Source organism: Monodon monoceros, unplaced genomic scaffold (assembly GCF_005190385.1).
Source record: "Monodon monoceros isolate NGI ecotype Baffin Bay Population unplaced genomic scaffold, NGI_Narwhal_1 Super_Scaffold_21, whole genome shotgun sequence".
NCBI lineage: Eukaryota > Metazoa > Chordata > Mammalia > Artiodactyla > Monodontidae > Monodon > Monodon monoceros.
In genome coordinates, this window is record NW_021703778.1 from 137,090,797 (window position 1) to 137,115,655 (window position 24,859).

Below are 24,859 nucleotides of genomic sequence, written 5' to 3' on the forward strand. Positions count from 1 at the left end.
GCAAGACACGAGCCTCACTCTGAGGAGCTCAGGCTCCTGTTGAAAAATTAAAATATAGCCTTCTGCTATAGCTAGAAGGAATCTCAGAAGCCATCAAGTTCAGACTCCTCATTTTTTTTTAAAACACATCTTTTAAAAAATATTTATTTATTTATTTGGTTGCACTGGGTCTTAGTTGCGGCAGATGGGCTCCTTAGTTGTGGCTCACGGGCTCCTTAGTTGCGGCTCACAGGCTCCTTAGTTGCGGCTCACCAGCTCCTTAGTTGTGGCATGCAAACTCTTAGTTGTGGCATGCATGTGGGATCTAGTTCCCTGAGCAGGGATCGAACTCCAGCCCCCTGCATTGGGAGCGTGAAATCTTAACCACTGCACCACCAGGGAAGCCCCAAGACTCCTCATTTTATACATGATGAGCTGAGTTCCAGAGAGGCGAGGAACTTACAAGGTCACCCAGGTTAAATGACAGAGTGGGTCTACAACTTGGGTCTTCTGACCCCACTAGACATCTCTCCTTGGGTGTCTCATAGTTATTTGTGGTTTAGCATGTCCAGAAAATAACTCACCATCTCCTTCCCTTTCTCCATACCCCAGCTCCCTACCAATGAGCCTGCTTCTTCTTCTCTGACTCTGTGGGTATCTATACCATCTCTCTAGGCTGCCGGGTCAGAAACCTGGCTATCCTTTCCCAGACTCCCCAATCTAGACAGACATCAAGTGCTATCTCTTTCATCTCTGGATTATCTCAACAATTTGTCCCTCCACTGTTACCCCCATTACTGCTGCATTAGAGCAGACCCTCATCTCAAAGATCCCTGCATTAGACGTCTGAATGGGCTCCCTGCCTGCAGTATCACCCTTTCCGGTGCACCTATCCCATGGCCACCTCGGGTCTATCAAAATGCAATCTGGAACTCCCTTCTTCCAGCTAAAATGTTTCGATGACCTGTACATATTTGTTAGCATACATCTTTCCATATTCTGTTACAATTATCTGTTTATTTCTTTGTCTTTCTCACTAGACTATAGGATTGTGAAGGGACTGTGTTTTACTCATCTATGTAATTTCAAAACCTATCATAACACTTGCTGTTTGTTAGATGAATGAATGAATATTTATTGTATAGTCCATTAGAACAGTGACTAATAAATACTATATAGTTCACCTAGTAACTTTAAGGCTTATTCTCTTTCAGTAGTAACATCAGTAGTTGCTATAGTTTATCAAATTCCTTTTGCATGTAGAGGTCTCAAATTAGCCTCATCCATTCATGCATCTAATAAATATTGATTGTTTCTAATATATTTAAGATATTGCATTTGATAGATTGAGTTAAACTTTGCTCTGAATTTTAAATATTAGCACTAGATTCATGCAGGCACACTCTAAATGATTCTTTTTATTCTTTTTAGGGCCTTGCACAAAGTAGGCACTTATTATTTAGTGTTTTGATTGTGTTTGATTTTAGTATTACTTGTATATTATGTAGTATCTTGAACAAAATATGTCCTCAACAAATATGTGTTGACCATTTCCTATGTTCCAGGAACTGGTTGTGAAAATTTTCTTTGTTATTTCTTATACATTTCTAGCATCTTATAAAATCTGTTAGAGAATTTGATCTGGGCTGCTACATTGGTTTAAATTTTGCCCAAAGTTCCTTCTTTGTGATACGGGTTGATAAGTTTTTTATACTTTCCACTAGTGAAGCAGAACACGCTACGATTTACAAAAGTCAATTAACTCTTGTGACAATTGAACAGTGATACTTTTGTGACAATCTTTTCTCCACTCACAGGAACTAGAGAATAGTCTCCGTTTACAAGATGGCACATTAGAGAAGATTTTAGCTTTAGCGAAATCCATCAAGCAAAATACATCTTCAGTGGGACAGAAGATTATTAAAGATGATATAAAATCACTTAAGTGTAAACAAAAAGATTTGGAAAACAGACTTGAATCTGCTAAGCAGGAGATGGAAAATTGTCTCAACAGCATTCTCAAATCAAAATGCTCAACAGAAAAGAGAGAAAAGTTTCCTCTGCCAGGCAGAGAGGAGCAGGTCACTTCTGATGTACAGGAGTCCGCTGAGGACTCAGCTGCAGTGGAAAAGTTGGAGGAAGACTGGGAAATAAATAAGGTAAGTGCTTGTGATTGCATCTCTAAGACATCGTGTCTGCGAATGAAGAGGTGTATTTGGACTCTGAAAAGAGGGTCGTGAATCAAGCCTTCTGATTTCATAATTAAACCCTCAATCTGCTGGCTATTTATGATGCCCACTTGTCAAAAGAGCCCTTAGAAAACTGTCCAGGATTTCAGCAGTGAAATATTACTGTTCATCTGTTAGAAATGTCAGTCATCAATTTAGGTTTATTATTCTCTCTGATATGTAATCAGATACAGTTTCCTGGATCAGGAGCTCAAAGGCAAATTGGAAAAGGCAAAAGAAAATGTGCTGTGCCCACATTTCTTAGGAAAAAAATCCAACAGCCCTATTTTTTAGGGTCTTTTTTTTTTTTTTTTTCAGTTGATTTCATAATGAAATCAGAGACCATTTGAAAGGATAGGGGCCTTTCTTCTTACGTTAACCCCGTACTGCAAATGTATTTTTAAATGTTGTCAGATCATGTTGGTGTGAGAATATCAACATTCAGCCTCCTGATGGTCCCTGTGGAGAAGAAAGAATATTGTTTTGTTTTCATTCTAAACATCCAAATGGGTACATTTTCCTGTAGCTTTTAAAGTGCTTTCTCATAGGTTAGAGATTGAAATGGAAAAGGCACAAGGAGCCATCCAGTAAGCTACATTTGAAAGAGCCTACCTGTTAGTCAGCCTCTCACAATCCAGGGTCCAGTGGGACAGCAGCAAAGGTTAGACCATTCAGGTGTGGGTCCTCGTCGGCTTTTTATGGAATGCATGATACACAGGAATGAAGAGAGCCTGCACTTCTGTTGTCTTCCTAGAGCAGAAATCATGGAGGATTAGAGGAACCAGATAAGGTTTTCTAGAAATGTGTAAAACAAGGTTAAATGCCAGCAGAGCATCTCTCTGGCCATAGGAGAAGACTTCTAAATCCCACAAACAGTGTTAGATAGAGCTAAGGAAATATGTCTTAAAGGATTAGGGCCCTGTGGTGAAACTCTTGAAGCTGTACGTGTAAAAGAAACTTTCTTAATATTTAAAGAGCAGTAAATAAGTAAAAAAGGAAAAATACCTGAGTGCTTTCTATCCTAATTCATGACATTGCTAAAGGGATTTGCTTAATAACTTTAAGATTAGCTTCTCAGACCAATTTTGGCTGTGAACCCTACAAATTCAGTAGAGTATATTGAAAACTATAAAGATCATACCACAATAAGATTTTTTTATTTATTAAGATTGCACTTAAGCTTGAATGATGAGTTATTGATAATTTATGGTACTTCATTAGAATCATTTTTTTTAGAGCAGATGGAGGGACTTAAGTCTTCAAATAATTTTTGCAGGTCTGGCCTAGAGGAATCTAGTTTTAATTTCTAGCGACATTTTACCTTTTTTTCCCCTCTTTTGTAACATGAATCTTTTTTCTTGAATCTGTGCTTCTTATTTTCTCTATGCTAAGTACTGACTGTATTTACTTTATTCTATGTGACGTTAGACCAAGATCAAGAGCAGATAAAAATTTTTTTTTAATTTTCATTTTATTAAATTTTTTTATTTTTTAAGTTTTTTTAAATTGAAGTATGGTTGCTGTACCATATCATATAAATTGCAGATGTACAATATAGCGATTCACAATTTTTAAAGGTTATACTCCATTTATAGATATTATAAAATATTGGCTATATTCCCCATGTTGTACACTATATCCTTGTAGCTTATTTTATACCTAATAGTTTGTTAATCCCCTATTCCTTCCCCCTAACTTCTCCCCACTGGTAACTACAAGTTTGTTCTCTATACAAGAACAGTTTGAAAGTTGAACTACAACTGGTATAAGAGATCAAAATCAGCATAGACAAATATAATACAAAGTGACAAATATAAGACGCAGGTGTAAATTACTTAAGCAGGAGTCTCTATATAATGAATACATAGAGCACGTAAAAGCACAATTTACAGAATTATAAATCTGATTAATCAAAAACTATTGTGACAGTGAAAATAACCATTTCATTCATTAAAAACATTTACTGAGACCTCTTTTGTGCTAGTCATTCAGCTAGAAGTGAGAATACAATTGTCACAGTTTAAAATCTAATACTCATTAAATATCTAATTAATGCTCATTTCATGTGCCTTTTTGGAGCCTAGAAGGGCTTTTATCAGATGATGTAAAATCGTCTCCAGAAAAAATTTTAGGAAGTTTTATTTAATTTTATTATTTCTTTAATAAGTTGCATTTGGTCTTAGAGTTGCTGAAAGTGTGATTACACTTTTCAGAATTGCCATTTTAGCGTGTATATGCTTGAATCCATTGCCAAGACTTTCATTTTAGATGAAATTTAGGAGATATTTTAGATCCGGACCTTTGGCTGAATTTTTCTTTAATATCAAGAATATTAACGCAGACTTAGAGACAAAAGAAGTTACAAAATGCAGTCTGAAGGGTGTGGGTGCTTATGATCCCAGATCATACTGGATAATTTTACAGAGGTGAATTTCTAAAATTTTTTAAATATGAAAAGGCAAAACTGCCTTCCATTCCCCCCTTCCTATATAGGTTAAGTGAAGTAACAAATTAGGATATGATAAAAAATGAGGACTGACTAATCTCTTAAGATTCCAGGTGTCCATAAAAGGAAATGACAATAAGGAAACACAGGGAAACCGATACATTCTTCATTTATTATTTTTCTAAAAATTCATAAAGCAGCGTTACAGCTTAACCTGTATTGAATGATCTTTTTTTGCCCACTCCTTCCCAAGTGTCAACCTACATGACATAATTGCTCTTAAAAAAAAAGAAAGTTTGTCTATAATTACCTCTTTAATTTCCTTGTCATTAGGTATAATTTAGTATGTCTGAATCATTTTTTGTTCTTTTCAACATTTTCTGAGCATTTATAATTTCAATATTTAAGAAGGCACCCATAGAGAAATCCTGGAAGGTGGATGATCACAGATACAAAACATGCAAGGCGTCCAGCTGTGAGTGAGCGACCAGAAACTCAGGGGAGTCAGTACTAGAATGAAAAGGAGGAAAGAGTTTTCAGGCCTGGAGTAAATGATGTTTATTTCTGGTGTTGGTTATCCTAGTAAGTCAGTAAAAAAAATTTTGTAATGGAACATGTAGTTGGGCCATGTGTCAACTCTGCCTTCCAAGTGTATTACTTTGCTCTTCTGGCCAGGATGCCAATCTTGTTTCTTACTCTAGAGGTATTTTTCTCAATCCAAGATTTATTTCTTTATAGGACAAGGGACTTACATGGTATACATGGTATTAACATCTGCAAGCAGCATGCATTTGAGAACGCGCTCCAAAGTCCTGAAATCTTAGGCTGAGAAACCTTAGAAAATGTCTCTCCTAACCCTGTGTTTCAGATTAGGGAATTAATGTCAGAAGATGTTAATCAGCCAAGTTCTCATTCTAGCAGAGCTGGGACTAGAGCCAGGCGCCTCTACCCAGCCTGATGCTTGGTGGTCTACCTCACAGTTTTATTGAATGTGTTACATGGGTTGTTCATTGAGGTTTAATATGCCAGTATGCTGTTTGACTCCAGTTCTCATGCGTGTTTCAAACCTTCTCTACTCTCGTTAAACCCAACCAAGCCCTGTTCCTGTCATTCCTAACAGATCTCTGGTCCACAGCTGCTAGATTGATGGGTCCTCAATTTCTTTCCAACTCTACTTTATAAACCACAAATTGTTAATCTTGGCAATCGAAGACTAAATGAAATTCTCTTATTTATTTATTTTTTCTAATGTGAATTCATCTATACATCCGTTCGGTAAAAATTTCTTGAACGGGCAGTTAGGGTTCATCGGTGAGTGAAAATAGACGTGGTCTCTATTCTCATAGAGCTTCTGGTCTAGAGGAGGAGACATACATTAATCAACTAATTAACTGATGAGAGGCTAATTACAGCAACTAAAGGAAGGAACACATTTCCATGATTATCTATAATAAAGGAGGCTGGCTTGAACTGTAGTTCTCTGAAGTTCAGAGAGCTTCTCTAAAGAAACAGCACTTGACCTGAGACCAGCAGCGTGGATTGGAGATAACAGAGCTCAGAGCTGGGTGTCAGGAGCACTCTTGGCAGAGAAAGTAGAATTTCCTCTTGTGGGGGGAGAAAACATGAGGAGTCAGAAACTGGAATAAGGCCACTGCATAGGGGGAGGAGGAGGGGAGAAGGACAGAGGTGAGGCCTGGGAGGTAGGCAGGGCTGGCTGAGTCCCAAGTGCATCACGGGTCATGTTAACATTTTAGACAATATGCTAAGAGAAAGAGGCAGCCTCTGAGATTAACCTGATCTGCCATTCGGTTTTGTCTCTAAAAGTGATGGATGTTTGCTTACGCTTAGAATTGTTGTTTTACTACTTCATGTTGGAATGCTTTAGAGAAGAAAGAAATATATCCTCTAGAGTATGTATGACACTGTCTCAATGTTGGCAGGTTATAAGTGATAGATGTAGCTTCTCACTGTCACAGAATTATTATAGCCACGGGGCCATTGCCCCTGAATGGGAAAAAGGATAGTGAAGCTGTCATGGTCTTTACCTCTTGACTGTGCTGCTAGGTTTGCGCAAGCCAGAGACAATGCTTAGTTACTTAAAGCTCAGTGTTTTGAATGTTAAAGTAAAATGTTTACTTTGTGAATTAAGGGACATAAAAATGGCAGTAACACAGTCCTACCCTTTAGGAGAATTGATGACATTCTTTCTCACCTCCTGTTCTTTTCCAAACAGGCCAAACTCAAAGAAAAGATACGTGGTTGAAAAAAAGCAACAGTTTTTAAAAAAGTAAATATAGTTAGCAATATAACAGAACCAGGCTTTTGATAGAATCGTCATTTTCTACTTTAAATTTATTATTAACTTTGAAAATTCCATTTTTGCTCAGAGGTTCAATATGTATGCTTATTAAGTTATACTTTGTCTTAAATTTATACTGATCGTAGTTTTTTGTTGTTTTTTTTTAAGAGAAATTCCAGGAGAAGTGGAGAAGGGAAAGAATCAGATGTCCCGGGGCTTAGAGTTCATAAGGGCTCATGAGAGTCCATGCATTGGAGTGGTTACTCCAGAATGGACAGGGCCCTTGAAGAGAAAGGGAGAAAGGCCAACAAGAAAATCTCTAACCCAGAGAAAGGCCTAGGACCTACTTATTCTGACTGCGGGTGGGAAAAGAAGGTCTCCCATGAGAAATCAGAACCACCCTATATCTCAAACAGGTTTAGAGTCCAAATCTATACTACTTGCATTGTGGAGCAATTCAAGTTAAGAAATTAACATGTAAATCAACCTCTGTCTATTTATCTCCTTGCGGTACCTGGAAGAAGCAAACACAAATCTGCATAAGGGGGTGTAGTCAGTTCTACCGATCAGGTCATAGGGATTCCCGCAATGTAGTTTTTAAAAAAAAAAGTCTGATAACCCTGAGTTAGTATGAATCAGTCAATCAATCAATAACACAAAGGAACATTCCACCAGAAGAGTCCTCATCACTAAAATTGAGAGGAATTAATATACTGGGATAGTGAGACAGTGCAGCAGTTTGAAACATATACAATAATACGTTTTAAATGGTTAGTGATAGATGGATTTGAAATCATAATGAGAGAATAAAATACTTTGAGAAAAAAGGTTAGATTTGAAAAAGAACCATAAGGAACTTCAATAATGTTTTTTAAGTCATTGAGATTAAGATTGCTCTGGTCAAGTAGCACACTTGATACAGCTTGAAGAGAGAATTAGTTCGCTAAAATATGTTAGAAAATTACCCACAATCCAACACAGAGCTATAAAGAGATGGAAAAGAGGAAAGAGATTTTAAGGACCCAGTGGCTATAATGAGATGGTCAAACACAATTCTGGTAGGAGTTGTAGAAGGAGAGAATAGAGAGAATGGAGGAAAAGAAAGGCTGGGAATTTTTCAGAATTGAAGAATAATATGAATTCTCAATTTCAAGAAGTACAGAGAACCTTGAACAGGCTAAATAAAAATAAATTATTATGTATACATTATATTTTTGATATCTCAGGGCTTCCCTGGTGGTGCAGTGGTTGAGAGTCCGCCTGCCGATGCAGGGGACACGGGTTCGTGCCCCAGTCCGGGAAGATCCCACATGCCGCAGAGCGGCTAGGCCCGTGAGCCATGGCCGCTGAGCCTGCGCATCCGGAGCTTGTGCTCTGCAACGGGAGAGGCCACAACAGTGAGAGGCCCGCGTACCCACACACACAAAAAAAGGCCCTAAAAGCAGAAGCCCAAACAGGAAAAGATTGATAAATTTGACTGCATTAAAACATTAAAGTCATATTCAACAAAAGATACCATATATAAAGTTTAAAGACAATCTACTGAGAGATAATAATTGCAGTACATAGAATGGTTAGAAGACTAGTATCCAGTGTATAAAAGAACACCAGAAATTATAACCAACCCAATAAAAAATAGTCAATGATTATGCAGAAGTAATCCACAGGAGGTAAGACTCATATGACCAGGGAGCATAAAACAATAATGATGTCAACTTCACACCCAATGTATTGGCAGAAATTATTGTCTGTTAGTACCAAATACCAGAGATGAATAGGGAAAATACAAATTCTTTTACCATGCTGGTAGGAACAAATCAATAACTGTCTATCGAGAATCAAAAGGAATAATTTCAGTTCTAGGAAAACGTCCCAAAGAAACTCACACATAAGTGCAAGAAGTCCTAAAACAAGGGTGTTTATCACAGTAAAATCTATAATAGGAAAAGTTGGAAGCAATGATAATGTCCATAGTAGCCTGACAGACAAGTAAGTCGTGTTCATTCAGATAGCAGAACAGTATACAAACGTAAAATGACTGAATGGGATTTATATCTGACACCATGATAAACCTCAAAACATACCGCTGAGTGAAGAAACTAAGTTGTAAAATGATACATGTATGATTCCAATTTTATAAGAATTTAAAATATATAAAACAATTCTGTATGTATATTAACACGTGTAGTCAAAGTATAAAGACAAGTATGTGTGGATTTTAGAATAGTGGTTAGTTCTAGGGAGGAAGAGATGAGAAAGGGTTGAGGACTGGGCTTTAAATTATATATATATTTTTTAAATTATATTTTTAATATAGAAAATTATATCAGTTATATCTGTGTCATGGGTAATGATTATCTGTTATATTCTGTTGTTTTAAATATATTTGAATTCTCTTATAATTTAAAATAAGATGTTTCAAATGAGCCTGCAAAATAAAAATAACATACAGCTAAGGGTGATGAGCAAATGATCACTGGTTATGAAATATGAAAGAATCTTTCCAGGAGCCAATCAGGGCACAAGCCTGTGTTCTGACCTCTCGGGCATGAGCAAAGGAATGTTGCCTTTTAAATTTAAAATGTTCATTTGAGGGATTCTGTTGGATTTTCTACCAAAGTGGAAACATGGCTTTTGGATTTGGTAAACAAATGGTGTTATGGGGTGATTTCAAGTTTTTTAGGATGCTCTCCCTGACCATGGAAGGCAGATTACAAATGGCAGGTTATGAATGTGGCTAGTCCTTAAGTGACCAGTCCATCAGGTAAGAGAGACCAGGGCTCTGAATTCCTAATAAATTATTGATAAGAAGTAAAGTTTTCCTGGGTTTAGTATCTATGCCTTTAGCGCAGGAGCGCTTGCCCTACAGGTGGATTTGTTGGGTGCTGTAAGCAACAGTAGCCATCAGATTAAAAGCAGGCAGGCGTCCACCTCATAGAATTGCAGTTCATGGCATAGAGTACCCATGGGCCAATGAAATCTGTGGTGTAGCACCTCTGTCCTTTCCTCTCACAGCCTTCCTGGGTCTCCCACCCCCCGCCCCCATCCAAGATGCTGCCTTCCATGGAGATTTTAACCATAGTTTGCATGAACAAATTGGAAATGGAGGAAATTTGAAAAATCATTTCAATTATTTGCAGCCTTGTAGAAGAAGTGACTTGTGCTAAGTGCCAAGTAAATACTTCAAAACCAGTAACACTGGTCAGCTGAATTTTCTTACCAGTTAGTATTGATGGAGCTCCAGACAGTATCTGTTTTATTTAAATAAACTCTAATTTTAGAATAGTTTCACATTGACAGAAAGCTTGCAAAGATAGTATAGATAGTTCTCATATATCCCTTACCCAGTTTCCCCTATTGTTAACATCTTATATTACTATCTAGTAATGTATCTGCTATCTACTACTAAAACAGCAATTTCTACCTTGTTTGGATATGTGGACACATTTTATTCACAGACTTGATACCTCAAAGATTTTTACTGACATGAAAGTATATGGCAAAATTAAATGGTATTTCACTTACAAAGTAACCTGAAAATAAAAACTAATACCTTAGCAAAATCATGGGAAATCTTTTAAAATTACTGATAAAGTGCCTGTTGTAGGTAAGTGCTCAACAAATATTTGCTGAAAGAATGAATAAATGAGTTGAAATGGCATCTCTATATATCCTATTGAGAACCTCAATTTCTTAGAGCTTTCAGAAAAGATCAGATTACCCCACATATAACCTGTTCTGCCATACCCAGAATTGGAATTCTTGCCTTTACGTAATTTAAGGCATAACATTTTTTTTTAAGAAGGAAATTCCCTTTTTTTTTTTGTAAAGATTTTTTTGATGTGGACCGTTTTTTTTTTTAAGTCTTTATTGAATTTGTTACAATATTGCTTCTGTTTTTTTGTTTTTTTTTTTTTATGTTTTGTTTTTTTTAGCGAGGCATGTGGGACCTTAGTTCCCCGACCAGGGATCGAACCCGTACCTCCTGCATTGGAAGGCAAAATCCTAACCACTGCCAGGAAGTCTCTAGGCATAACATTTTTAATATGAAGAAATTTTGGTACTTTGGTGTTTCCTTCATCTTTCCACTTACTATTTTAAACTACCAGTGGGTACCATTGAGTGCCTACCATTTGCCCAGCCCTCTGCATTATGGTGAATACTAAGTATAAACTTTGGAACTTTTGCTTTTTCCATATCCGTTTTCTTTCTTTAAGACTGTAGATATTCCTCAGTATATAACTGAGCCATGCCAGATGCTATACTGTCTTGTCAAAAAAGTTTCATTTTTCTTGGGATACCAATATTAGCATTAAATATTGCATGGAGAAATCCTCTTTGGTAGTGGCCAGATATACTTGTGAAAAGTCTTTAATCTGAGTAAATAGAAGAAACTGGAATTATTTCATCAAGAAAAATAAAAAATTATTTATTTGAAAGGTAGACTATTCAGCAATTAATCTTTTTATGTTTTCAGAATTCAGCTGTGGAAATGGTCTTGTCAAAACAACTTTCTCCTGATGTTCAAGAAAGCATGAAAACCACTGAAGATGAGCAGAAAGTCAATGAGCTGCAAAATCAACCTTTAGAATTAGATGTTATGTTAAGAAATGAACAATTAAAAGAGATAGAGGTATGGAAACAAGAAAAATACTGACAACATGATTGCATCATTTATCCAGTACAATACAATATATTTTAATTACCAAAAAATTGCTTCCACAGAATGAAAAGTCTTATTTAACCTTTGCCTGATGATCAGTTTGGTAACTATATAATTATGTACTAATCAGTAAGTTGTATAACTCTTTCCATTTAAGAAGTGTAAAAGTTTAATGAACATTAGTCTCCTCTTTCACAAAGTTCCTAAAATCTTACTTATTCAGTAAGAAAATTTGGAGATTCTGACTTGCCATCATTCCTTTTCTTAGTCCTATGTATTTTTCTGATTCTGACAAATTCCTTTTATTTTTTCTGATTATCAGCATTATGGGATACTCCTTCTTTGTTTTTACAGCTGTGTTTACATAGCTATGGAAAGGCATCTAAAAGTCCAATACATTACCATGTTTTTTAAAATGACCCTTACAATTTTAGCTAAGTTTACATAACAGTAAACATGTATCTAAAACAGGAAAGAGAGGGGATGCATGTAACTAATAAAAAGATAAATCTTCTTTAGACATTGTAGAATCTTTTAACACAATGGGGTGACCAATTTGCTATTAAACATTAGACCAATGGTGAGTGTTAGTCTACATTTTAACATGACTCTAGTAAAAAAAAAATCTTTTAAATGTCAGGACCTTAGTTTCTCTGTGTGCAAATGAAATATTTAAAACATCTTCTTGGGATAGAATGTGTTACTGAAAGGAAAGAGCAAAGGGAAAAAAATAAATGAGTTAATTAATGAGTGAATGAGTGAGTGTATATTTATTGATTTCCTTGACTTGTTTTTAGGAATTATGTACGCAGTTGGAAGCAAAGAAAGCAGCCATTGAACCACTAGAACAAATTGAATATCTTAAGAAAGCAGAAACAAGTGCCTTGTTTCCCCACAGTGAAAGGTATTCAGTGCAGCACTTGGACAATCTGCTTCAGGCACTTACTACTTTGAAGAAAAAGAAAGAAAGCCAATACTGTCTCCTTAAAGATTTTCAGGAACACCTCGTGGCAGTTGAATCCTCGATGAAAGCCTTGTTGACAGAAAAGGAAAGTCTAAAAGTGTAAGTATAAGAATTTAGGATGTGCATTCTTTGTGTTCAACCGTAGGCTCCACTGCCTTGGACAGGCCCAGGGTGTTAAGAGTTTATACTATTAAAGAATATTATGATTTTAATACTACAGTGTGGAAATTAATTTCATATGGAAACCATTGAAGAAAATTCTGTTGGTTTCATGCAAAAAATATTCATATTAATTTTACAATTAAACTATATTAATTTTACAAATTAATGTATTAAACTATTAACTCACTCTATAAATATCTGCAAAATAAGTTTAAGTTCTATGGAATTTAGCATTTTTTTTGCCAAGAGATGATTCTAAACTATGGGAGGGGGGCAGAAACATTATCAATACAATTTTTTTTGTTTTTTTGCGGTACGCGGGCCTCTCACTGCTGTGGCCTCTCCAGTTGTGGAGCACAGGCTCCGGACACGCAGGCTCAGCGGCCATGGCTCACGGGCGCAGCTGCTCCGCGGCATGTGGGATCTTCCCGGACCGGGGCACGAACCCGTGTCCCCTGCATCGGCAGGCGGACTCTCAACCACTGCGCCACCAGGGAAGCCCAATACAATTGTTTAATATTAACATACTTGGTTTAAATAGTTTGGAACATAAGGAATATATATGTATTGTAATGGTTTCTTTTTACATGTATGTACGCCTTTTGGCTTTGAAAATGATGGCTGAAGATTGTAGATATAGTCATAACTTGTAAACATTTTCTCATTATTAAAAAGTTTTATTTTATACTTTTGCCTAAATGGGGTTCGCTTTCAGTGACATCCTTTGAGGAAACAATTTTATATTTAAAAGATTAGCCTGATGATTGTACCTTCTTAGTCAATATCTTTATCATTATTGTTGGTAAGATGATAACAAAGGGGTTGGATGTTGTAAGTTAGCTTAGTCCTAGCCTAACTTTGTACAAGTACTTTACAGGTGACAGAGTACTTTTACATACATTCTTCCCTTCACTTTTCACTCCCTTCCTGTGCTTCTGCATTTTTTTTTTTTTTTTGCGGTACGCGGGCCTCTCACTGCTGTGGCCTCTCCCGTTGCGGAGCACAGGCTCCGGACGCGCAGGCCCAGCGGCCACGGCTCACAGGCCCAGCCGCCCCGTGGGATCTTCCCGGACCGGGGCACGAACCCGTGTCCCCTGCATCGGCAGGCGGGCTCCCAACCACTGCGCCACCAGGGAAGCCCGCTTCTGCATTTTTATGATACTCATTTTATAGACAAGCTTTCTACATTGTCACACATTAATTGAGAGCTACAGTAAACAAGATTCTGATTTTTATTTTAAGGACAGAGTTTTCTTACAGACAGCCTAATCTTCTCTTCTGTGAATTCAAAGCAGAATTAATTTCTTTTAATGACAGCTAACCTCATGTTGATGTATAATAAATATTAATCAGCTCCATTTTTCTTCTTTTGCTAGGGGACCACTGGACAGTGCAACCCATACAGACAAAATTAAAAAATTACTGGCATCAATAGAAAAAGAGAAAGATTCTTTAAGCAAGTTGAAAATCGAATGGGAAAATTTATCAAACTGTCTGACTGACATGGATAAGAAGCTGTTGGAAAGCCAGATGAAGCAACTTGAACATGGTTGGGAGCAAATGGAACAACTGGTCCAGAAGAAGTATTCTCAGCAAGTGGTGGGACATGATGAGTTTACGTTTCTCATGAGTAAGATCCAAGACCTTGAAATTTCTCTGCAGCAGCAGCAGCAGTGTCTGCAGTTAAGGCTGGACTCTCCAGAAGAAGAAGGGAATCAAAGCATGGTTGCCTTGGCCACTGAACTCCAGACTATCAAGCATAGATTTTCTGTGTTCAGAGGGCGAGCTGAACTTCAGATGAAGAGGATTTGGGGAGAAAAAGAAAAGAAGATTTTAGAAGATGCAATAAATAATTTGCAGAAGCAATTGGAAGCATTGGAACCATTAAACATAGAGGTGGAAAATCAGATCAAGAAGTGTGAGACCAGGTACAAGATGAAAGAGGCTATCTTATGGGTCAAAAATCTGTTAGGTGAACTCGTCCCTACCATTTCCCTTCTCCCAGACAATATTCTTTCACAGATCAGAAAATGCAAGGTGGTGCACGATGGCATTCTAGATAAGCAGCAGGTTGTGGAGTCATTGGTTGAAGAGGTTAAAGATAATATTCCTAACCTTACAGCATATGAGAGCAGTGATTTAAATAACCTCCTACAGGACTTACAGAATCAATACCAAATGCTAGTTTTAAAATCAACTCAAAGATCACAGCAATTAGAATTTAACTTGGAAGAAAGAAGCAAATTTGTTGGGGTAATAGGGAAGGTTCAACTTTCACTTCAAGGAAATGAAACACTGATGATCCCCAAGATGCAAACAACCTCCACAGAAGCTGAACTAGAACATCAGTATGTCACTTTGACCATTTCTCAGAAGGAATTGCAGGAAATTGAGAGTGTAATCGCAACACATCTTCAGGAACAAACAAACATCTGTAAAGATCTAAGTGTATTTGAAAGATTATTTCTAGATGATCAATTGAAAAATCTTAAGACTAGAGCCAACAGAACACAAAGATTCATTCAAAATAAATGTAATGAAGTAGAACACAAGATAAATTTTTATAGAGAATTTTATGGAAAAACATCTGAGCTTCAGAAGGAGGTTGACCATATACAGCACAATGAACTGCTACTAAATCCAGAAATAAATCCAGATGTTAAAGAGGAGTTGTATCGTCTTAGAGACCAAATCACTGGTATTCGATCTAGTATCCTACAAGTATTGAAACTCAAAGAAGTGTTTGACTGTATAGGAATAAATTGGGATTGGTCCCAACTTGACCAATTACAAACCCAAATACTTGAAAAAGAAAAGGAACTTGAAGAAAAAATTAAGCAGTTAGATACATTTGTGGCAGAATATGGCAAATATCAGGCATCACTAGGTAAATTGAGGGCTATGGATCTGCAAGTTAAGAAAAGGACTGAAGCACTACTAACAACGCCTAACACCCCACCGGAAAGCAGTCTGCTCAATGCTCAAATTTTGAATCAGAGAATCAGGAAAGTCATGTGCTTGTATCATGAAATAATCAAGAAATTAAGTGAAAATAAGGACTTTGATGACTCATTCAAAGAGAAAGAAATGCTACAAATAAAGCTGTATGCAGAAGAAAGTGATAAGTTACACAAGGTTCTCCAAAATATAGTCCTGGAATCCCAACCGAAAGAAATGGATGAAAAGAATTTTCAGGACAAACTAGAAAATTCCTTACATGTTTTAAATCACATAAAATCTCAGTTACGACAGCCTTTACTTATAAATTTGCAAATTGAACATATTCAAAATGAAAAAGTTAATTGTGAAATGTTTCAAGAACAAGTTCAGGCAGAACTGGATAGCATTAAAGCTGTGACTGTTCTTGAGAAGCAAAGAGAAGAAAACTCTTCTGAAGCTAGTGATGTGGAGACAAAATTACATGACATTGAAGATCTTTACATGCAGCTTAACGCAAGCATTGATTCGCGCACAGTAAGTTTTTTAATTAGGTGGTTAATGTATTTGTTGTAATTTCATGATTTTATGTTTTACTCTAGTTAATATCCACATTTCTCAAGAAGTTACACGTTCTATAGAAATATTCTGCACAGGAGAATAGCCATTTTAAAGAACTTCAAAGGTCCAGTTTATAATCCCAACTCATTCTGCATCTAAATACAGTTCCTTACAGTTTGGAAAAAGATGAGTTTGGCACCTTTATTTCTATATCCCTCGTAGCTTCTGTTGAGCTCAGAACCAAAAAGTTTGTGATTTTTATTTCTTTGCTTTTCAGAAATAATAGAGAGTAGTGGAAGAAATATGGTATAAAGAACACAAGATAATAACTCCACATTTATTTAGAACTTACAGTGTCTAGGAAGTGTGCTGAACACTTTATCTTGAATCCTCATAGCAACTCTGTGAAATGGGTGCTATTACTAGCCCCGTTTTAAAATAAGGAAATTGAAGTTCAGAAACATCAACAGTTTTCTCAAGGTCTTGAAATAGTAACAGAACCAGGATTCATGTTGAGATCTGTGTGATTTTAGAGCATCAAATTAAGGCCCATGGGCCGAATTTGCCCAGGCACCTGATTTTGTAAATAAAGTTATATTGGAGCACAGCTATGCCCATTCCTTACTGGCTTGTGTATGGCTGCTTTCCTGCTACAACAGCAGGGCTGAGTAGTTGTGACAGTCTGTATGGCCTGCAAAACCTAAAATATTCGGTCTGACCCTTTACAGGAAAAGTTTGCTGATCTCTGTTGCAGAGCGATGACAACAAACTCCCTCCTTTCCTGCAATAATAGGGTAGATATCTTAGGCATCATTTAAACACACTGTTCTTAATATAATGCCCTTCACTGTGTTTTCAGAATTGTCACACTGAATTTCTAGAATGGGGATGTTAACTCCCTTCTTTTTTCTTTTTTGTGGTACGCTGGCCTCTCACTGTTGTGGCCTCTCCTGTTGCGGAGCCCAGGCTCCGGATGCGCAGGCTCAGCAGCCATGGCTCACGGGCCCAGCCGCTCCGCGGCATGTGGGATCTTCCCGGACCAGGGCACGAACCCATGTTCCCTGCATCGGCAGGCGGACTCTCAACCACTGCACCACCAAGGAAGCCCAACTCCCTTCTTTAATTCAAAGAGTTGTTAGATAATGTATTTGAACTACTTTGCTAAGGTATAAATGCTATAGAAATATAAAGTCATATGAACCCTAATACATTCTTTAAATTGGTACTTAACAAATTCTCTGCTTGATTTTAATACAGTTTCCAGAAACAATGTACATAAATCCCCAAAATGATATATTTAGAGCTGGACTGGAAGGGACCTCTAAAGTTATTTATTTCAACTATTTGTTATTTCAGTGAGAAGACTTGAGGTCTGGAGACATTAAATGATGTGCTCAAAACTAAAGTTAGTGGCAGAGCCATTAATTTAAAAATACAAGAGGTTTGGTGGGGGGTCTTTTCAGTTTTTTTCCCCACAGATATTGCTTAAGGTTATATACATTAAATATATTCAATTGTTTTATGTAATTCATAGTCTAATACAAGAGTTCTAGAGCAGGAACATATATCATTAGACATGATTCATGAGATGTATCTTTAAATTTAGATTAGATTTAGCAAATCTGGAAACCATTTTCTTTATGCAAAGAAAAACTTATTCATTTTTGTTTGGTTTTTTTTAGTTTAAACTTATTCATTTTTAACTATTAGTGTAATATTATTAAACTATAAGTGCGAGATGCTCATTCTTTATGACACAGAGACATATTATGAATGTATCACAAAAATTCAAGAATGACAAAAGTTTGACAGTTTTCATCACGGCATTTAATCTTCCATTCACCAGAATGTCTTGAATGATGCTTATGGAAATATGGCACGCTATAATGAAGCAGTCTCCAGGGCCATGGGGATCATCACTGCCCTTGAAGCCATCATTGCATCCCATAGAGTAGACCTTGATAATCCAGAAGAATCAATAGAGATGCCTCGCCGCAAACAAGAGGAACTGAAGTCCACAATAGCAGACATCCAGGACCTCACCGAGAATTTGGGGACTATATGCAGCCCAGAAGCTAAACGACAACTTGAGTGTACTTTACAGGAATTAGTTTCTAAGGACTCAGCCATGAGGGAGGCAGCCAAAGTAAAGGAAGCTGAAGTAGAAAGGTAGGTACTTCTTTCTAAAGGTAATGCTTTAAGAACAAAATATAGATTTGTTTATAATTAACATGTACACATTAGAAATAATTTGGAAAATATGGAAAAGTAAGAAAAAATCACTAAGGAAAACCATGGCAAATATTCTATTGCATTTATTTCATTTTTTCTTAATTAATATTGAGTACTTAAAACAGAATGTTTATAGAAGTCTGAGTATGGTATAAAGAATGATGATAAAACAAACACCTTTGTACCCAAAGGTTCAAAGATAAACATCATGATTTTTGAATTCTCTTGGGTACTCCTTCCTTCTCCTCTCGGAAGTAACCATTATCCTGTTTTTTATTTACCATGCCCTTGCTTTTAAAAATATTTTTACTACGTGTTTGTGTCCTGTTTTCATGTATATGTATTCTTCTGTGACTTCATTTTTTCAAACTTACCATTATGATCCTGAAGTTTATTCATGTTTTTGTCTGTAGTAAAATATTCACTCACCCAGCTGTTGGTAAACATTTGGGTCGTTTCTAGTTTTTGCATTCACAAACAGTGCTTCTAGGAACATTTGCAAATGCAAGAGCTTCCTTTGGGTGTATAACTAGGATTGTGATTGCTGGGTCAAAAGGTATGCACATCTTAAATTTTTAATTCCAAATGATTTTACCCATTTCTACTCAAACCAGCAACATATTAATGTTCCAGTTGCCCCATATCCTCACCAACACTTAATGTTGTGAGATTTAATTTTTGCCAGTCTTATGGTTAAGTGATACTTCATTGTGGTTTTAATTTGCATCTTTATTACTGTTAATGAATTTGAGCCTCTTTTGTGAATATTTCTTCATCTTTCATATTTCATCTTCTGAAAAATGCCTGTTCAAGACAATTTTTATTGGGTTGTCTAGCTTTTTCTTATTGATTTGTAGGGATTTATTCTACATTTTGAAGGCTGGTCTTTGTGTTATATGTGTTACAAATTATCTTTACAGAGGGGATGTCCTAATAAACATCCATCCTGGGTGTGCTCCGGGCTTTATCCTCTGTCCCCAGCATTCCAGGTGAAGGTCAACAAAACTGAAACTTGACAGATGTCCTCAAAGTGAAAAACTGGCCTTGGAGCTTAGCTTATTTCTCTGTATTTCCACTTTTACATAGTTTGGGGCCTCTGAATATTCCTTAATTCTTTGCCAGTTTATTATTGTGTTTTAAGAATTTTTAAAAATATATCTTTGATACCTAATTTTTTATTGTTTTCAGTGGGGGATTTAAGTTGTATCTATTTTGTATACATAATTTTATTCATAGTGTTTTTTTTTAATGTAGCACAACATTGTACTATATAAAAATAGGCTGCTTTTACTTTATAAAATGAACTCTTCCTTATTGTAACAAAACTTCATATAAAAGCAATTGTAATTATTATATAATATTTTATAAAACGGATTGTTGTAACTTACTTAACCATATCTTTTGTTAGCATAAAGTGTGTTCTGATTTTTGCCATTTTAATTAACAGTCTAATAAGTAAAAAGATTTTACTGTGTAAAAGGTTTTATAAGGTATAGGATAAATTTCTTATGTTAGGATTGATTCCTTAAGATTAATTGCAGAAGTTGGATCAAAAGATATGAGCATTTTTAAGACTAAGTGGTTTTCTACAAGAATTGTACCAATTTACACCTTATTAGCAGTGCTCAAGAATGCAGTTTTCCAGTTTAGGTGTTTTAGAAACAGTCTTATCTGCCTGTTAAAGTTTGCATTAAAAGTCTCATGCAGGTCTTTTGAGGAGGAGGTAGTCAATAAATATTTGTTGAAATACACTGAGTAGCAAAAAGAGAATTACATTCTGTTTTTTACTAAGTGTTCAGAATGCATTCTGGGAAGTTCAGAATTTATTGTACTAAATAAAATTTAACATCGCTTTTTTTTTCTAACTGTGTCTCACTAGGTGTCTTGAAAATTACAAAGGCTATAGAAAAATAAAAGAGAAAATTTGCACTAACCTCAGCCAGATGGAGACAGTTCTTGGGCAGTCCATGTCCCCATTGCCAATGTCATACAAAGAAGCTTTAGAGCGCTTGGAACAGAGCAAGGTAATAGAACTTGCAAATCTCAGTAAGACTATGTACAAAAAATTGGCAGAAAGCAGGTGGAGGCATCGGGATGTGGCTCCGTTATGACCCACAGAAATCTTCATCCTGAGTTGTACACTCAACAAAATTCCTAAACCAAAAGCCATGGGGAAAATGAGGCATTGGTTCTGAGAAATTTAATCATTTGGGTTCACAGGACAGTCTTCTCCCCAGTAGCTCCTGTCCTTATTAATCATTCTTTCTAAAGCGTTACCTTGCATGTTGTTTTGTTGGACATCGCTGGATCAATGACAGAGCATTTAATGCAACTTTCAGAAATGCTAAATTCTGGTTACTTCTTATACTCTATTACTGAGCAATTTTAGTTTTTACATATATTCATCTGTCACAGTGTATGGTATTATGTATGTTATTAGCATTTGGATGAGGACATTCTAAATCATCTGTGCTTATCATCTACCACAAAACAAACAAACACAAAACCAAAAAATATAAATAATGTGTTGGTGGTTGATTACAGTAAGCATTGTACAAATTAGCTATCTAGTAAAATACAAGACTTACATTAAAATAAGAAAATGAACTTCTAGGATATTTACCTTGGAAAACACATTTTTACTTAGAAAAATTGGTTTATAGGTCATTATTTGTCCCCATAGTTCCAAATTCATGTACAATATAATAATACATAGATGCTTCTCATCTGTCTCAAATTGACTTCCAAAAGGACTAAAAAATGGATTATGTAATACTTATGGATGATTTTAAAACATTAATTGTTCAAGATTAAAATAGTTTATAAGTTTCAGGATAGTTCTGAATTCAGAAAACTTCTATCCCTCCTATTCCTTTTCTTTTCTTTCTTAAGGCCTTGGTGTCAAATCTTACGTCAGCCAAAGGAGAGCTCATGAAAGTACGACAGGTCCTCAGACACTTGAGACCCATGTGCACAGATAGTGACAGCCTCTGTTTACTCAGAAGCACATCTGCTCTATGGGAGAGATGGCTGAGTTTGATGGAAGCTGTTAAAGAATGGGAGTTGTGGTGTGAAGAACTGAAGCAGGAGTGGAAATTTATCCATGAAGAAGTAAGTGCTTCATTTGCAACAGTCAAACCGTACAGTTTACTAACACATGTCATTTCAATTGTTTTATTATTTTCATTTTTTTTTTAATATAAAACAAGTCCTCAACCTGTACCATTTGTTTACATCACGTGCATGGAACATGTAAATGTTTATAGAGGTCAGGTCCTAGCAAAATAATCTCCAAGGAATTGTTCAAGAATGATTCTAATTCTTTCATGACAGTGGCATTTTTTTGGTGTCAAATAATTCTTAGAAATAAGTGGCTACTTGCTTACATGAGCTTTAAAATCTTTATCGTGCAGATAAGCTAAGCCCTCTTAAAAATATCTCTCCATCACACTAGAGGTTAGAATAAGGTAATATTCATAATAACCAGTTAATTTTGAAATTAATTACAGTGGTTAACTGTGGAAATTAACTACTATTGTTAATAAGTATATTAACAATAGTATAATAAGTATATTAAGTTAATAAGTATATTGTTAATAAAAATATGTATGATGTTCTTTCTGAAGACTGGCTCAAAGAAAACCTCCATAATATATATCGATCACAGATGTTAATTTAACCATGGTTGAGGCCTTAGGCATCCCATACATTTAGAAAGAAAATTTAAAATAGTATAAAAATATCTTAGGGTATTCTTTAATCTTTCCAAAGGACCAGGTATAAATGAGGTACAGATCAGAACATTAAATGAAAACCCTTCTCTCTTATTCCTGTTAAAATTTCTGCTGAATTTACTTAAGACAAATATAATCAATACTTGATTAGCAGTAGGTCACATTGCCTTAGGATTTAAACGTTTAGCACTATCATATTTTCCTGCTTAAAACTTGTTGTTCTTGAAAATGAATATCATTTTGATGGTGCTGTTGGGGTTTGGTTAGTAAATAGTCTCTTGAATGTTAAAACTCCAAGGAACTTTGTAAATTGTCCTTTTAGCAGGGCCGCTAGCCTCCAGCTCTTTCCCATCCACAGTGGCACGGTTTACTGAGGTCCTTCTGTGCAGTGTGTTCCTGTGTGCTGTGCTAAGAAGGCAGTTCAGGGAATTCCCTGGTGGTCCAGTGGTTAAGACTTCACACTCCCACTTCAGGGGACCCGGGTTCCATCCCTGGTCAGGGAACTAAGCTGCGAGGCGTGGCCAAAAAAAAAAAAAGAAGAAGGCAGTTCACACATGATGCTGCTGAATCTTGGCATGGCCCTCAGGAGTTACCTATTATCACCATTTTCTAAATGAAGAAGCTGAGGCACTGAGAGATTTAAGTTGGTACAAGCCTCCAAGCTAGTGATTAAACTGGGGCTATTGGGCTGGGGCCACATCTGTTTTGCTCACACTGTAATTTTAGAATCTTAACAGGGCTTTGCACTTAGTGGGCACTTAGTATTTGTTGAGGGACAGCTCTTGTTCACATCCAGGTTTAGGCTAATCCTAAGATTATTGTTCTTTTTATTTTATTACATTATCTTTCTCTTGCCCTCTACCCACTGGCAATCATATTTTAGTAGTTATTTAATAGTAGTTATTTTTGTAGTTATCCATACAAGCATTTGACAATATCTGCTAACAAAATGTGTTTTTCAAAGAATAACACCAACAAAATATGTTCTCACGTAATAACAATAATAACAACAACTGCTAACACTTAATGGGCGCTTAATTGAGCACGTGTCAGGCATAGTTCTAAGCACTTTACATGTATTTACATTTATCCTCGCAAGAATCCTATGAGGATGAGATTATCATTCTCATTTTATAGATGAAGAAAATGAGACACAGTGAGATTAGCTTGCTCAACTTCATAAGTGATAGAAGATTCAAATGTACACTCTGTTTTTAACCACTAAACTGTCAACTTAAATGATTTTTACACATGCCAAGTTGCTGTAAGATTTTAAAATAGCTTTTATCCATTCAATAAAAATTATATCATTTAAATACCTGTACATGCAAGATTCTGTTGGCATGGCTGGTGATTTTACATGTGACAAAATGAATTTCTGTTTTTAAAAACGTCTGTACTAATACAACAATCCAGTATCTTTATGAAGAAAGGTTTTGTGTAAGTAGATTTTTGAAAACTTAAATGCTTGTTTAAATTTACAAATTCAAAAATTAATTTAAATTTTGATTTACCGTTTTTTTCCCCCTAAAATCTTACCTCCCTCTTTTCTTAAGCAGAATCTGCTTAATTTAATTATTCATTTCTGGTTATTCAGGATCATCATTTTATGCTTCACTGATCACAATGTGCTAGAATAAAGGCATGTCTTCAAAGATATGGGAGGGGTAAGGCTGTCTTCTTCCCCTTGTACCCAAGATCCAAAAGCCTTTCCTGTTTTAGCTTCTACTTTGGCTGCTTACAGGTTTTTCTGTTTCCGTCTCTGTGTTTACTCTTGGAACAACTGTGGCTCCTTCTCCCTTTCTAGACTCAACTTTATAAGTGACTGTGAACCTAAAAGTTTTATAACCTGTCCAGGGAAAATCATCCAGGGGCTGAAGAGTGAATGCATAATCTTTGTGGCAACTATTTACTTATTTGGGGGCTGCCATCATTCTTTTTGGTATAAAGTTTGCTGCGTTTTGACAAGTGCATGCAGTCACATGACCACCAATGAAATCAAGACTTAGAACATTTCCCCCACCCAAGAAAGTTCCATATGCCCCTTTGTAGTCAGCCCCTTCCATTACCTCCAGCCTGTGACAATTGTTAATCTGTTTTGCCATCTTCAGAATGTCATATAAACAGACTCGGATAGTTTGTGGCCTTTTGAGTTTGGCCTTTTTTCGCTAAGCATAATGCATGTGAGATTCATTCATGCTGCTGCTTGTATCAATAGTTCATTTCTTTTTATTCCTGAGTAATAGTCTGTCAGACTCATGCACAGCAGTTAGTTTATCCATTCACAATTTGAAGAATTGCCTGGCTTTTGGATAAAATTATTGTCCTAAAAAAATTATTCTTCCCCCTTGTGTTCTCCTCCTAATGACTTAACAGCTGTACAGCAGAGAGCAGAACCTGAGACAGGGGCTTGTAAGCAGGTGGTTTATTTTGGAAAGTGATCCAAGGGAACAGGAATGGGAGATAGGAGAGCTGACACAGGAAAGGTTAGAGCCTTTAGTCGCTTTACTCTTATTGGATCCTGGTTGCTGCAGTTGCCCATTTATGGTTATCGCTGGCCATGGAAGCACCAAGAGATGCTCCATAAAGTCCTGGATTACGGACATAGTTCTTTCAACCCCAGTGTATATTGGAAACCCTAGGTGGACAGTTAC

General features: G+C 36.3%; 1 protein-coding gene across 6 annotated transcripts in view; it reads left to right on the forward strand.

Moving 5' to 3' along the window:
* Window positions 1-24,859, forward strand: part of SYNE2 (spectrin repeat containing nuclear envelope protein 2) — a 332,333-nt gene that overhangs the window by 166,513 nt on the left and 140,961 nt on the right. For all 6 annotated transcript variants that reach the window (XM_029238377.1, XM_029238372.1, XM_029238375.1 and 3 more), the window contains 7 exons: window positions 1,797-2,138; window positions 11,430-11,585; window positions 12,413-12,678; window positions 14,118-16,215; window positions 18,086-18,408; window positions 20,351-20,495; window positions 21,364-21,582. In XM_029238377.1, the coding sequence (XP_029094210.1) occupies window positions 1,797-2,138; window positions 11,430-11,585; window positions 12,413-12,678; window positions 14,118-16,215; window positions 18,086-18,408; window positions 20,351-20,495; window positions 21,364-21,582 (3,549 nt within the window). The remainder of the gene's footprint in view (window positions 1-1,796; window positions 2,139-11,429; window positions 11,586-12,412; window positions 12,679-14,117; window positions 16,216-18,085; window positions 18,409-20,350; window positions 20,496-21,363; window positions 21,583-24,859) is intronic.